Below are 15,744 nucleotides of genomic sequence, written 5' to 3'. Positions count from 1 at the left end.
ACAACAATGCTCTGAATTTTAACATCAAATCCAGTCCAGCTACGTATAAAAGGACAAAAATAAAACAAAGAAAGGAAGACATTTAAAAAAAAAAAAGGAAATTGTCACTTGAAACTGCAGAAGCAGTGTGCCCCCAATCAGAGGTTTGTTTTCCATTTGTTTGTTTTGTTTTTGTACAAGGGGAAAAAAACTCTGTATTTCAGTCCTGTTCGAAACAGTTCTTGAAAAAAGTTTTTGCAACTCTGTGAAGTACAAGACATTAGATTCAAGAGGTAATTGAGCTTCCCATTGGATTATTGTTCAAGGTTGCCTTTTATCCCCTCCCACCACCACCCCAGTGGGTAATGTGCATTCATTGTGGTTTATCTGGTGCTGGTTTCCTTTACACCATCAGACTATATAAAGTCCAACTAGGACTGGGGCTGGGGCTTTGAGAGTGGCTGGGAGGCGGCATTCAGAGGGAGAGAATGAAACGGTTGGGAACATGAGCGACCATGTGCCATTGACTCTCCAGTGGTATGAGCTCCTGCTTCTCGAGCGCTAACCTGAACCAATTAAGAAGGAGGAATGGTGATGGCACTTCCTCCCCACGCAGGGCATGCTGCTACATTCTTACTCTTGAATTTAACTTCTTCTTCATGTCTCTCATCTAGAATGATCGAGGCTTCAATCCTGGAAGGATCCCAACCATTTGGCCAAGCTTGGTTTTGGCCACCTAGCGAAGCCCAGGCTCTGAGAAGCAATGGTGGTGAGGGCCTTCATCCTGCTGGCGATGTTTGTGGATGCCTCCGCAAGATCGTGCACTCCAAACAAAGCAGGTATGCGCAGGGCCGGCCCAAGTTCCTGGAAAGTTTCCTGAAACGTTCCTTTGCAATGCTCAGAGCAGTGTGGTGAGGTTGTTAGGAGAATGGTATGATGCAGCCATGGACAAGCACACAAGAACCTCAGTAACAATGAGACTTTCCCGTAGAAAGCAAAAATGCATGGGAGAAACCTGAACTCTTTAAACGTTAGAGAATGCTCGCTCACTCTCATTGCTGTCTCTAATCTCCCTCTACATGCACATATACAAATATATATATTTGTATGCAAAGGCATTTCTATCTTTTTTATTTGACTATGCAATCTCTGTCCTGAGCTATTAATCAATATTCTGCAATATTGTGCATGAGACATTCTTAGATTTTTTAAAAATATGTGCTCGTATGTATCCAAAATAGCCAATCTGTGATTTCACAAATAGTTCTTAAATTAAAGCTCAAGTTTATAAATGTACCCACTTTAAATGCATACTTAGTGCAGTTAGTCCCTAGATGTAACAAAGCTCATTACAGTGGAACTTCAATGACTGGAGGTTGGGGAAAATGGGAAAGCTATGTCACAGCTGGAGAAGGGGGTCAAGGAAGGTGTTTGTAGCCATCTGCTTGGCATCTTGCAAGGTATGGCTGGAATCCACCACCGATGCAGATTACAGTGCCAGTGGTGCTCAATGTTTACCATTGTCATCCTCTTTCCAGATGTCATTCTCGTGTTTTGTTATCCCAAAACCATCATCACCAAAATCCCTGAATGTCCCTACGGATGGCAGGTGCATCAGCTGGCTCTTGGAGGACTGTGCTACAATGGAGTTCACGAGGGAGGTTACTATCAGTTTGTCATCCCAGATTTATCACCTAAAAACAAGTCTTATTGTGGAACCCAGTCTGAGGTAAGGCCAGGAAGTATAATGCAGACTCCCTTAACACAAAGTTCTGGGCCCAAACGCAAGTCATTTACTATTACCCTTAAAAGGATTCAGAATGCACTAAATTCCTTATAAAGGTCAATCCTAATTCTCAAGCTTCCTGGGATACTGGCATTGCTTAAAAGCTTCTCTTCTACCTAGTTTAGATGACTCTTTCGCTTGACTTTTTTGTCCTAATTTTTGCCAGGGTCAGTAAGACCATCTTGTGCGAACAGGATGAAATATATTTCTCACTTCAAATCTACTTCAAGTTCTATGCTTAGGTTCACCAGCTGCTACTCTTTCTGGGTTGGAGAAGCAGATGAGTGGACCATCTTCTGCCCGAGTCTTTGAAACCCTAATAAAGTACATTTGGAAGAGTGCTATAAAGGAGTGAAAAGAGTATAATACAATTCTTAGAGGAGTCTCTTGAATTATGTATGTTGGGAAATCACACAATTAAAGGAAAAAAACTAGAGACATCCTCTTGTCAACACCCATAAATGACAAGTAAACTAGTGCAACGTCACAGGACCAGTGGTGATGGGGTCAGGGAGGGAGGCCTGGCATTCTGACCCTCCCATCCTGGTCTAACATTCCTACTGCCTTAACTGTTGATGAACTGTACAGCTGTGTGCCTCAAATGAGATTAAAGATCTTCTGGAGCCAGCTTGTCCTCCCAAGGACTTCACAAGGATTCAGTGACGTTCTTGGACATTCAGTGATTTTTGCAGTTCACAAAGTATCATGCCATTGAGTACTTCTAGGTAAGGGGAACTAGAAATCACTTGTGTGGTCTCAGAATGGTCACTTCTCCAGTGGAGGTTCCAGATCCCACCCAGCTGTAGCACTATGTAGTTTCAGATTCCAGCAAGTCAGAAGAAATGGTCTCAGAAAGAGTGCTTCTGGAATAGGAAAGAACAAAGGAAAAGTCTGGAAGTGGGAGCTGGGAAAAGGCATTCACTGAAAACACTTAGACTGGGGAAATGGGCAACACGTTGAAGCTAGGAAATACAGATTCTTGAGTCAGTTCCTTGTAGGCAGATCCTAAAGTGCGCATGAGCATCTTTAAGCATAGATTACTGTAGCTAATCTTCACAGAGTGTACTGAAGAAGTCTTCTACAACAGTCTTTAGCTCACTCATAGAAAGAACAAATGCTACCGTCAATGACTGACTTACCCCCTCTCCCTGCCTTTGGACTTTTCTCTCTGAACCATCCACATCCACTTTTCCCATAGCCTCCTCTTCCCACCGAAGAGACACAGGTCCACCCTAACTGCCTTCTTCCTTCCCCCAGTACAAGCCACCCATCTACCACTTCTACAGCCACATCGTCTCCAATGACAGCACAGTCGTCGTCAAGAATCAGCCTGTGAACTACTCCTTCTCCTGCACTTACCACTCCACCTACTTAGTGAATCAGGCTGCCTTTGACCAGAGGTAAGTTGCTCTGCAGAGTGAAGGGCTGGTTGCCTCAAGTGTGTGCAACAGACTCTATCAACCAGGCATGTTTCAGTCCTTATGCAAAATTCTCTCCCCTTTTCAGAGTGGCTACTGTTCACGTGAAGAACGGGAGCATGGGCACATTTGAAAGTCAATTGTCTCTCAACTTCTATACTGTAAGTGGTCTCCAGGCTCCCTTTCCTGCTCTGCGTTCCTTCCAGGAGATACTGGGATGCTCCCTTAGGATTCACTCTTTCCCGTGCTCTAGAAAGATTCCACTACAATCCACTTCAGAAATGTGTAGTTAGAATCCAGCTCTTGTTCAAGCATTTGGCACAGAGCACTGAGCTTGCTGCCTGAAGCAGAGCTGGGAAAAGTTGGGACTGCTTTCTGCTGCTGCCTCCTTCTTTGATCTCTGAAGTTTTCCAGTGGATTTCCTCATTGGCAAATTTGGATGTGCTGCCCATGTTGGCTTCAAAATTAAAGCCCCACTCAAAATAAAGTGCTCCAGTTCAACAAAACATTCACTGGTCATCAGGCCAGCTGCCCTCCTGTTTGGAGAGATACTTTGTTTCTTAAACTTGCAGCTTCCAGTGAGGGCTTAGGCATGCAGGGATACTGGCCAAGCTGGCTAGGAAAAGATGCCAGTAGAAATTCAGACCTTTGTAGAGTGGTAGAACTAGAATACTACAAGACATCCTGACTCCTGATCCATTCATATCTCTCTCTCTCTCTCTCTCTCTCTCTCTCTCTCTCTCTCTCTCTCACTATTCTATGTACCTGGAGTCCCACTGACTTTGAAACCTTTGAAACTGCTTTATCTCCTGCCTGGATGCCACGTAGCCCACAAATTCAGCAGCTGAAAACTAGAAGGGATCCTCAAACCACCCAGTCCTTTTTACAGATGAGGCTCTTGAGTCTTAGGGGAAGGACGTGATCTACTCAAGATCCCACAGCAGGTTTGGAGCAGTACCCAATCCAGAGCTTTCAATGATGGTCTCTGAAAAATAGCTACTGTGAAGGATGTATAGCTTCTGCTTCAAGACCCCTCACCTGCATAGGCCCCCTTTCAAGTCCCTGCATCTAATTTCGAATTAAAATTTTGATTCCACATTTGTTAAGCTTCAAGATCTCACCAAATCTTCTCCTACCCCAGGGCACACATCACTGTGAGTTAAGCCCCGAGAAAAGTAACCTCACGCAGCTCCTTGAGCTATCATCTTGGAGGATAAATACAGTGTGAGCCACCAGGGTGATGAAAGGATAGCAAACCTCTGGAGTCACTGATGAGGGCTTGTCCAGAAAGAAAAACACACTTGCACGCATTGGCAGAAGCCACAGGGGACAGCCTGATGACAGGCTAGCTTTATCACTGAGTTCCTGCCTGTAAGTAAATGATTGTTATTTCCACCAGATAAAATTATAGATACAACCCTATAAAGGTTTTACCACAGTGAGCAATGAAGAGACACCAGGCTTGGAAGTCAAGAAACTTCACTCCCATCAGATATGTTGGACTGAATTTCAGGTATAAATACCAAATCTTGGAATTAGAAGGAGCTTTTATTATTAAATTTTTTTCCTAAAAATTAAAAGGCATAGCCTGAGTTGCACTAAGAAAGAGGGTACTTGCCTGATATATTGTAGAAATTAGGCTGAGTCTACCCCAGGGATCCACCAAGACCCCTCAAGGATAAAGAAGCCTCAGAGAAAAGGGGGCCTGAGTGCCACAGAGAGCTCTACACCGACTCGTATTCCCACGGTGGGTTCAGTTTCCTGGGCCTGACCCATGGGGCTGGTATTTTCCTTCTCTTCACCCCATTTACTGAGAGCATTCGTGTGTGTTTCTGAAGTAACAACTGCTCTTTGCATATATTTCCATCAAATTACCAGCAACAGAGCAGTGCCCTAGTTAACACAATAGAATCAGTGCATCGCTAATTGCTTAGGATTCCAGAGTTCTAAACACTGGACTCCAAAAGCACCGGTTCTACTCAGAATGCTTCCTCCCTTTCTTCTTTCCATCCCTCTCCCATTCATCCTTGCCAAAAACCCGTAGTTGGTTCTACTAGCAGGAAGGTATTGGTTTATTAATTGTACGACCTTGGGCAGGTTAGTTAACCATTCCAGGCCTCCAGTTGTGCATTCGTTATACAGTGATCATGATAACACTCACATCACAGCTTTGTTCTGAGGATTAAACAAAACCATCTTTAGGAAGAACGTAGCCCAAAGCCTGGCACAGGTAAATGCCTGAGAAACAGCCATTCTTAACATGGTGAATGTTGATCTTACTTAGAGCAGAAATTGAGTGCTCCTAGCTTTGGTTTCTTTATAGAGTTGAATATCAATGAAAGTGTTGAATTACACTGATGTACGATGCCATCAAAACAGCCCTGACCATTCCTTGTCATTAGAGAAACATAAATGAAAATCCTTGGTGTAGAGAGAGCAAAGGGAGAGATAGAGGCCCAAAGTCAGAGGTGGTTAACCCTGACCTTCCACTCAGAGTCCAAAACTCCACTGCAAGCTACCTCTCTGCTGGAGGGTTACCTCCACAGCACTTCCCCAAAAGCGGTGAACTTGGCCTTCCCGTTTTAGCTCAGCAAATGAACCTGAACTCTTGCCCTCTTGTCCTGTTTTGTCTTCTGACACAATATCATGCAATATTGCTGACGAGCCTTCACCTGTCTCCTTTATCTCCTCTAGCTAAACGTGTTCTTTCTGTTGGCAATTCATTCACCGATCTCTCTCTTCTCTAACTATGGTCCAGGGTGATTACCACTCTCACAAAGTGGAGGGCAGAATTGAACCGTGGTATTCCAGAACCTGTCAGACCAACACAGGAAACCCATCAGCCAGCGATGGCACGTGGAATTTCAGGTTATGGAAAACATGCCTAGGATAATTAATTTGGGACACTCTATCTCCCACTGAGTGTAGGAGCAAATGCAGTTCCCAGAGTTTTCTGCCTTGTATTAAACTAGGTGTGCCTACCCTTCACCTGCATTCCTAGCTAATCATGATTCAATCTTTCGGTCAGAGGAAGAGATTAAATGGCCTGATTTTTCAGGGCGTTCTTCCATGCTGTTTGATGAACAAGTAGTTTTGTGTGATTTCCAGGCTTCTAAGGATGCCACAATTCGTTATGACAGGGTGAAGTTGTCTGGAAACAGGCCCCCAGTTGTCATGTTGTGAAGAAAGCAGGAGAAATTATGTTGACCATTGTTTTGGCTGTTGGATGAGGAGGTAGAGAGACTGAATTAATGGCGGCAGATTCTGCTACCCAATTTGTAACACTAGTGGGAAGGTTCCACTCTGGGTGGAGATTTTATTCCAATATCACAATAGTCTGATGGCTGACCTCTGGGAGAAGGAGTTGGGAGAGGCACCTCTGGTTGAGGACTTCCCCGTGGTCCCAGGGTTTGTCCTCTCATTTAAAATGGCCTCTTGAAATACAACAAACTTTAAATAGTAGTGAGAAACATTCATCATAACTATAAACATGTCACCTTCATATTTAGAAGGTGATCACTAGTGGTTAAGAACACTATTATTTAATTTTTGCAACCATTTAACTGTTATAGAAGCCTGACAAAGAGGAGATAAAAAAAGAAAACTGTCTTCTAGGTGACTGAGTCCCAGGAGCCCTGACTGGCCTTGCAATCAATAAGATAATGTGAGAGGTTTTCAAGGATAAAAGACAGTGAGTCCTCTAAGTAAGTTCCTGTGTGTTTGACCTGCAGGGGTTCAAGTCCACCGGAACTAGATATCTTTGCTCAATATGATTTCAGCCCAACACTGTCTACAAATCTCCAAACCTGTGAAACTCTGTATTAGTATTTTGGCCTAAGCCTTCTGCTTCTATTACACAAAGTCACAGAGATTATTCCCGGTTTTTTTGATGGAGAACATGAGGCCCAGAAGGTTGAGTTGGCTTTTAGGTATCCAAAATTAGCCACAGAAGAGTTATTCCAAGATCCTTTTCTTTTTCCCATTCTGCTTTTGCTGCTGCTAAGTAACTAAACCCATAGAGTAGCTCAAGAGTGTTAATAACGTTGACAGAAACCAAGACCTGGAGAATGGAGAAATCAACCTCCTCTGAGCAAGTCAATGGGAAACTGGTATTTCTAAAGATACCTAGAACTGCCTGATGCAGACAGAAGGTAAAGACCACAGATCCAGGCCAGGGATCAGAACCTGCAAGTGCTGAGTTCAAGTCTTCTCTCCCCATTGCACTGGGAGCTGAAAACCCAGTCTTCTCAATCTCTCCCCTCATGATCCCTCCACTTGATCTTCTGCCCTCTCTCCCACCCTCCCTCTCTCCAAACCTTTGCTCTGGTTCGCTGCCTGTGGCTCTTTTGAAATCAGATGATAAACTTCCCAACCCAGGCTGAAAGCTGCTCAAGCAGTAAGCGAGCCAGGGCTTACACTTGGGTTTAGGGTTCACATCCTTTGGTGATTCAGTGAAAAGCACATCTTAACATGTATACATTCCTCTTTCTTCTCATCAGAGTTTATTGGCATAGATGAGGCATGTAGGGTATGTGTGGAAGGGTGTGTGTGTGGGGGGGTGTGAGAGAGACTAAATCAGAAAATCTAGAAAGTGCATTTCCTTGTCCCTATAAGATTGAACTTACTTCCCATGAGTTCCTCTGGTCCTGGACCATACGCCTGTCTTGAGGGTGGATTCCTATCCCCAGTCCATCCCCAGTGCATCTGCTCCTGGGAGACCCAACTGCTCAGTCTGAGAGCTTGTAATGCCTGGTGTCAATTTCCTCCCAAAGAATGCCAAGTTCTCCACCAAGAAAGAAGCCCCCTTTGTCCTGGAGACATCAGAAATTGGTTCAGATCTGTTTGCAGGAGTTGAGGCCAAAGGGTTAAGCATTAGGTGAGTACCTTTCTTTTGCATCTACATTTTTTTTGTAATATAATGGAACCAAGACTGGCCATAAGACTTTTTTTAAACAAGATATTTCTAGGCATGTGACTCTGCCTCAAAGTAATGGCCTTTGCTTCATTTCTAGGTTTAAAGTTGTTTTGAACAGCTGTTGGGCCACACCCTCAGCTGACTTCATGTACCCCTTGCAATGGCAGCTGATCAACAAGGGGTAAGTGCCACCCTCTGGAGCCAGGGATGAGCAGTGGTGACAGACATTTCTGGAGTGATTTAGCTGTGGCTGGGGATAGCTTGAGAAGAAGAGGAGGAGAACTGGGGGGTTGTACCAGTGACCCCTCTGTGTTTCTAGGCTGGAGGCCTTTGTTAGAAGCATATAGTGCTTTCTATGTACCAGATATTAACCTGGGAGCTTTATCACATATTTACTCATTTAAGTCTTACAAGGAAGGTAGGTAATTTTATACCCAGTTTCATGGATGAGAAAACTGAGGCACAACAGAAGTTTAGTTAAGTCTTGAAGTAAGCTGGCTAGGTTCAAATCCCATGAAGCTGACAGCAGAACTATCGTGGACTGTGAGTTAGACAATCTGTATTAAATGGTTAGCAGAGAGGGCCTAGTCAATATTCAGTAAACTTAAATAAAATCATTGTTTTTATTATTAATTCAGCACTTAAAAGCTCTTAAAATTCCAAGTAGAAAACTGAAATACTGGGCTGTACCCCAGAAAGGCAGTTCCAGAAGTCAAACCGTGCACAGGAGGAAGGAAGCCCAGGCTGGAGACCATGACAGCCGTTCTAGCAAAGGTGAAAAGACCTTCCCTGAGATGGTAGCCAAGTGGTCATAAAAGGAAGAAGTTTCTACAGAAGAGAAAAACTTTTAGAAGTTAATTGAGTGCAGTGTAGAAGGAAGGACCATGCCAGCAGCCTGCACAACACTTGACAAAGTTGGCTGTGTGTTGTGGCGCCTGTGTGCCCGGGGGTGGGGAATAGCATTTGTTGTTGACTGCTGGGGAGGAGAGTCTCTGGGTAGGAGGCCACAGGCTCTTCCTGAGTTCAGGAGTGGACTCATTAAGCTTGAGGTGATGACTGGAAGTACTTGGGACTTAGGTATGGCTTGGGAAGTCTTGCTGCCTCAGTTGGAAGCCCAGTTTGCCTCTTGGCAAACAAGAGGAAAAGTGGAACTCACACAGGAGTCTGGGCATCATCCACACATTTAACAATCAATGACCAAGGGGCTGTTCCAAACCAGGGGGTCCACCGGGCTCCTGTTACTGCAAGACCCATCAGGCCAGGTAGAAATGGAGATCAGAGACAAAGATAAGACACCAAAGGGGGCCAGCCACACCTTTGCTTTTATTTAACAAGCATTTGTGATGTTTCTCTAGATAGTTCCTTGATAGGAATTATTGGATTTCATTAAATAGCTAATAAAGGAGAATACTAATCACTTCTTTATAGATAAGACTGAGGCATAGACAGGCACAGAAACAAACCCAAAATCTAGAACTAACCAAATTACTGGGCTTCCAATTGAGGCAACAAGACTCCCCAAGCCATACCTGAAAAACTCCAGGGTCCCTTGCCAAGACTTGCACTTCGTTGGCGGATGATTAAAATTCCCTTAGCTTCTGTCAGCAAAGGAGCAAGCCAAAGGCTTCGGGATTCTGCGATAGGTTATTGATACACAAGATCCTGAAGTTGCCATTGGTTACTGGCATGGTCACACAGGGCATACATCCCTGTCTCCTGTCACCCTGGGAAGCATCTCCCCCATGCCAGTTGGCAGGAGATGGACTGCCTGTGACTTTGGAGGGGTCTCTGCAAGGGGTCCTCAATCGCTGTTGTACACTCAGGGGATGAAGCTCCTCTAAGAGGTTTGCATAAAGATTAATTTGAGAGATAGTTATTTAGGTCCAAATCAAGTAAACACAAAATTCTTTCCTACTTTTCATCTCCATGAACATGTTGAAGTACCTGCATACCCATGAATGCCATTACTTAAGTAGGCACACTGAAAAGGAAATTAGCAAGTCCCTGGGAACCTGCATATCATGCAGCCAGAGTCCAGAAGCTGGGACCAGTTTTGTTTTCTGCCAGGTTGACAAGGCACCTCCATGAGAGATGCACTCTCCGGGACCAGCACCAAAGGGGAGACTTGGAATGTCCACTCCCCCAGGCTACCAGATGGCTGTAGTTCATACTGGGCCCTTCTGGAAGGAAACCCTGTTTTCAAGAGCTTCTGTAGAGATCATAGTAGAGATGAGTGTGTAATCCAGAATTTCTTGGGCACCTGAGACCATCCAAGACAGCACTGTTCCCAAAGGACAATCACAGCTGCTTTGGTGATGAAATGGAGACCTCCCAGCAGCTTCCGCTACTCAGGAGCAGTTGTCACTGACGGGCAGGTGCCCTTCTTCACCTCCTCCTGACAAAGCTCTGCTTACATGATCTCCCACTGGCCAACGCCAGGCCTGCACCACTGCTGCTGCATGGGCTGCTGGAAGGTCTGCTGCCTTACGCTTGCTCAAGGATCCTGGGCTGATTGGCCACACACTCCTGCAAGAGGCCTGTTCCATAACCTGATAGATGTACAGAGTCACCTCAGACACAAGCTGGCTCCTGGTCCAGAGACCAAGGCATGGCCCTCCTGCCTTGTTTACCTCCCTTTCTCTCAGAACTGGCATTCCCTCAATCTAGCCTCTACTTTGGCAAAGACACACATTCAGGTGGAATCCTTCCAATCATGGTTTTCTTATATTTAAAATGTAAATTTTTACAAAACCAGTTATTTAATATAATATATATATATTTTAAATGTATAATTTAAATAAAACAAATTCAGGTTTTTAATGACAAAATCTCTCTGTAATACATACAAATATGTTGACTGCAACACAGGGGAAATGCAACTACTCATCATGACACGTCCACCTGTGTGCCCTTGGCAGTCTATAAACTCTCAGCCTTGAGGAGAGCTTTCTCTCTCAGGATTGACATGTCACTTACCATGTGTGTCGCATGATAGCCCCCTCCCTTCCTACTGTACCCTGTGTGTAGCTTGGAAGCAACCATGTCTTCTCATAACTCCTCAACTTGACCTTATGGTTATAAGGAGCAGGGGAGGTCCTGTCAGTCACAGGGTTCAGGAAGGGTAGACTTGCTTTGTTTTGTAAGAAGCTGGAAGTGGTCCAGCTGTACCAGCGAGCTCCTGCTGCGGTCTAAGAAGTGCTGCTTCCCTCTCTCACTCCCATGCACACCAGATGCCCTACAGATGAAACAGTCTTCGTACATGAGAACGGGAAGGACCACAGGGCTACCTTCCAGTTCAATGCCTTCCGGTTCCAGAACATTCCCAAACTCTCCAAGGTCTGGCTGCACTGTGAGACATTCATCTGTGACAGTGAGAAGCTCTCCTGCCCTGTGGTGAGTCACCCCTTTGGGGAAGGAGAATGGTTACCCCAAGAGACTGGATTTGACCTATGTGCTGAGCTGGAAGGTGACACGTCAGGTCAGGCCTGGGTGAGTGTGTGCTGAGGGCATTTGGGAGGAAAAGGCACTGGGCATAGGACCAGATGCTCATGCCCTGGCTGTCCTGCCACTCACAGCCCACACCATCTGGCAGACATCACTTAAGTCACTGGACCCTGGGTTCTCACCTTTAACCACAATAGTGACAAGCAAGGGTGGCCCACTATTTGTCAAGAACAGTGTTAAATAAAATGAAAGTGAACAGGCACACAAATACTTTGAAAAAAATCAAGCACAAGAGACATTATAGGCCTGAAATAACTAAAAAGGGGGGTGTTTGGGGCCTTGCTTGGATAGCCTGAGAAGCCATCTGACTTCAGAGAATTGCTTCAGTATTACTCGGCACCAGATCAAGTCTGACTCAGCTGTGTGAGAAAGGCCCCACAGTCTTGTGCTTGACAAGCCCCCTGGGTGATTCTTTAACTCATTCCACTGAAGAACCACCATGTTCGAGACTTCCAAGTGCTGAGCCCCACATGTTATCCTCTCTGGTCAATGTGGAACAGAGCCAGCATTACTACCCAAGAAGTCAATTGCCCACAGAGCCCTAAGCAATCAACAGAAATGGGCCTTCTGCTGTTTCCATTGCCTCATTTGGCCAGGGAGCAGACATTTAAGAGTACATGTAGAAAAGGGGAAAGAAGAGGGTCCAGAGGCAGAAAGGATGAGCCTTGGAAAGTTGATCCAAGCATAAGTGCAGAAAACACATTTTTGAAAAAACGGGCAAGAACACATTGGCTGAGCATTCACTTCTCAGTTCACGGTGAGGAGACCAGCCAGCACCTAACAGCCTCATTAAAGCAAGTGGTGTCAGTGGCTCACACGAGCAACCTCCTCCAGGAGGCCTCACCCCCTCAAGGACATCACAACAAGTATCCTTCCTCATCTCAAGTTGGGGAAGGAATGAAACACACATGTCTCTGAATTTACAATTAGAAAACAGGGTAACTGGCATCTGTTACCTGGGGACTTTGGACTCCATCCAGTTTGCAATAGTTTTGCATTAATTTCAAATCAAAACTTGTATCTTAAAATATTTTGCGGAAATATGTTTTTAAGTTTTGGGATGGGTTGAAATCCCTATCCATTTTCATGGGGTGCAGGGCAGTATTTCAATAGCTACCCACAGCATGAACCAATCACGCCTGTTGATTAGCCCTTCCATGATCTTCATCATCAGCTGTAGTTACCTTACTGTTTTTGAAACATCAGACTTTGCTTTGGTTTTGGGTTTGGGGTTTGTTTGTTTGTTTTCTTTTCAAAAGGTTACTTTTGATTGATTGATTCAAGAGGCACAAACATAGTTCAGGAATAGAAGGGGGAAAAAAAAGATCTAGGTTTTACATGCTAGCTCACTTCCCGAAAGCCTCCAATGGCCAGCTGAAGCCAGTAGCCCAGAACTCAACCCAGGTCTTCCCCTTGACCCAACTGCTTCAGCCATCACCATCACCTCCCAAGGTCTACATGTGTCAGAAAGCTGCACTCAGTAACCAGAGCCAGGTGACCGGTGTGAGACGTGGACACCCACCAGACTTGGATTTGAACCTCTTCTCTCTCTCTCTCTCTCTCCCTCTCCCTCTCCCTCTCCCCCCTCTCTCTCGGCCTTACGTTTCATCCCGCATCTTCAGACCTGCGACAAACGGAAGCGCCTCCTGCGAGAGCAGACTGGGGGCGTGCTGGTGGTGGAGCTCTCGCTGCGGAGTAAGCCCCCGTCTTTTCCCAATGCTCCCATTCACTATGGGCTGCGGCCGCAGGCACGGCCGGTTTGAGCATTTTGACCGAATTGCCAAACCAGGTGTGCCTGTGGACACAGCCTTCACCTGCAACCCGGCTCTTCCCGGGAGGTGGGGAGCAGCTCCTGCCATTCCGAGGAGTTGAGGTTTGTTCACTACCATAAAAAGAGTTCTGGGTGGCTGAATTCCACATGTCCACCAAGGAATTAGGAATGGCTGGGCTCCCATTCAGTGTACAGTGAGCCAGAACTATCAAAAATGAGCCAGCCGAGTGTGGCAAGTGTGTGTCAGGAAGTTTATTGAGTGCCCAGCACTGTGACCTGGGGTGGGGGCGGGGGTGTCCTGGCTCACCTTGAAGTGAGGGAAGAGATGGTAGACCCTAGGGCCATTGGGAGATGGCCTCTAAAAAGGATGAGGGGAGCAGGGAGTCATGGGGCAGGGAGCTCAACACGGCTCAGGGTTTGCTAGAAGACCTATCCCAGAGCAGATGAGAGAAGGATGCGCTGGGCACTAGAGGACTGTAACAGCCTATGCTTTAGACCACTGCTACTGCACTGTGGCCAAAGCCAGCTGCCTGATTTGGTGAGGTCTGTAGGCTAAGAACCATTTTCCTATTTGCATATAGTTTCCCGCTTCTCCTCAAGTTGAAAGATTCTTTCATGACACAGAAAAATTACATAAAACTCAGATGTTAGGGCATTTAGAGAGCATATTATTAGCTCTCGAAAAAGAACCTGCACATCACTCAGGCTGCGGTAACAGTATAGATTGGTGGTGACAAACAGGTGGCCCTTGCTGCAGATAATATTCACGAGCTGGTTCTTTCCAGAAAGTTTTCCAACTGTGCCTTGGAGAGCCAAGGGCAAAATGGTCTGGAACGAAGCCTTTGTAAACCTGGGTGTAAGCTTTGTCAGTTGGAGCCGTGGGCCCCTGAAGGTGTAAGAGGGGAGAGTGTGGTGAGGCTGGGTCTTAGGAACGCAGCCCTCAGATTTCTCTTCCGGGGACCTTTTCTTACACCTTCTGCATTCTCTCTCTCTGCTCTCTACAGGTGGGGGATCTTCGAGCCTATCTAGCTTCTCAGGTAAGCAAAAGAGATGCCTGTGAGAGGTGTCGGGGGCGGGGGGGGGGGCAATGCTTTTAAAAGGCTGGCATATGTTGCATTTTGTTTTATTTTTAAAAACACGCTTCATCTGGCCCCTGAAAAGCCTTTAGGAATTACAGACCACATTCTAAAACCCCACCTAGGTGGGGTGGACGGGGCCAAGGTGGGGATGTCTCTCTCCAGTTAGTCCCTGGGCTCTGGAGGGAGGAAGAGCCAGGGGTCAAGTTGAGTGCAGCAGAACTGGACCCACGCCCCCCAGGTCTCAGCAGAACCACTCCCTGGCCTCTTCACTGTGGTTCCGTGGGGTCCCAGGAGTAGGAGAGCAGGATTTTCAAGGGAACTGCTCACTCCTCCAATAGCTGAGTCCCTGGCGGGGCTGTGCGTCTCCCTCTGCCTCAGGGACCTTGGACAATGACCTCACCCCTCCCCATGTTTCCTCTATGAAATGTAGGACTAATCATACATGACTATTGCATGAAATATCTAATTACAGCTAAGGGTACTACCTGAACAATGCCCAGCACATAGCAAACATCCAGTAAGGGTGGACCACTGTTTCAATGACTGTCCCTAGTATGCATTAGGGATTGTGGCTCCTGCAGCCAACAGACCAGGGAAGGGAAGTCACTACTGAGCAGATTAGTCAGTAAACTCATTGATGGAGATTTTGTTTTGATCCTCACAGTGAACACATATAATTAACTTTTGCAAGTTCCAGTCCCACATTTCACTTTTTAAAGGAAGCGCTGCAGTGAACACCCTGGAGTGAAATGTGCCATTACCCCATTGTTGAAGTACAGATTTCACATTTGTCAGAGGCCCATAACCTAGATTTACCATCAGCTTCTTTGTACTGACAAATGTGCTGCAGAATCCCACAGGGAGGCACTGTGAGAGTGTATAAAACACAAGGAGTTTTATAGAAGGTTACCTAGGACCCTGGCGTTGGCACTTAGGTTCACCCTTGCTGAGTTGGCCTTGCCTTGCAGAACTGCTTCTGACTGCCATCTCTGCTTGCTCTGCTTCACAGATGTTCTCTGTCACCTGCTGGTGATGCTGGCCATTTGTGCCATGTTCTAGGAGGGGGCCAGCCTGCCACAGCTCCTCCGCCCAAGGTCACCCGCAGCAGATGACGATTCACATCCATGATGCTGCAGAAGCCCACAGTGCTGAGGTGCAGAGGCTAGCCCATCGCCAGCTGCAGGTTCCAGTCATTTCTGCACCTTCACTCATGGTTGTCTTTTTGGTGTCCCACGCCCTCTTGTCACTCCCGGAGGCCCTTAGATCCTGCAAGTCCTTCCTGTGCAGGTCGG

At 46.1% G+C, this 15,744-nt stretch overlaps 1 protein-coding gene across 1 annotated transcript; it reads left to right on the top strand.

Moving 5' to 3' along the window:
• Window positions 1–460: 460 nt before the first annotated feature.
• Window positions 461–15,511, top strand: TECTB (tectorin beta). Its single transcript, XM_040991783.1, has 11 exons — window positions 461–516; window positions 654–818; window positions 1,518–1,708; window positions 3,023–3,165; window positions 3,272–3,344; window positions 7,956–8,059; window positions 8,196–8,279; window positions 11,329–11,491; window positions 13,225–13,297; window positions 14,378–14,410; window positions 15,462–15,511. The coding sequence occupies exons 2-11, from the start codon at window positions 743–745 to the stop codon at window positions 15,509–15,511; spliced, it is 990 nt and encodes a 329-aa protein (XP_040847717.1). The 5' UTR covers window positions 461–516; window positions 654–742.
• Window positions 15,512–15,744: the final 233 nt, after the last annotated feature.

Source organism: Ochotona curzoniae, unplaced genomic scaffold (genome assembly GCF_017591425.1).
Source record: "Ochotona curzoniae isolate NIBS_2020 unplaced genomic scaffold, NIBS_Ocur_1.0 contig_66, whole genome shotgun sequence".
Lineage (NCBI taxonomy): Eukaryota > Metazoa > Chordata > Mammalia > Lagomorpha > Ochotonidae > Ochotona > Ochotona curzoniae.
The sequence above is the reverse complement of the archived record's forward strand: the minus strand, read 5'-3'. Positions and strand labels throughout refer to the sequence as shown.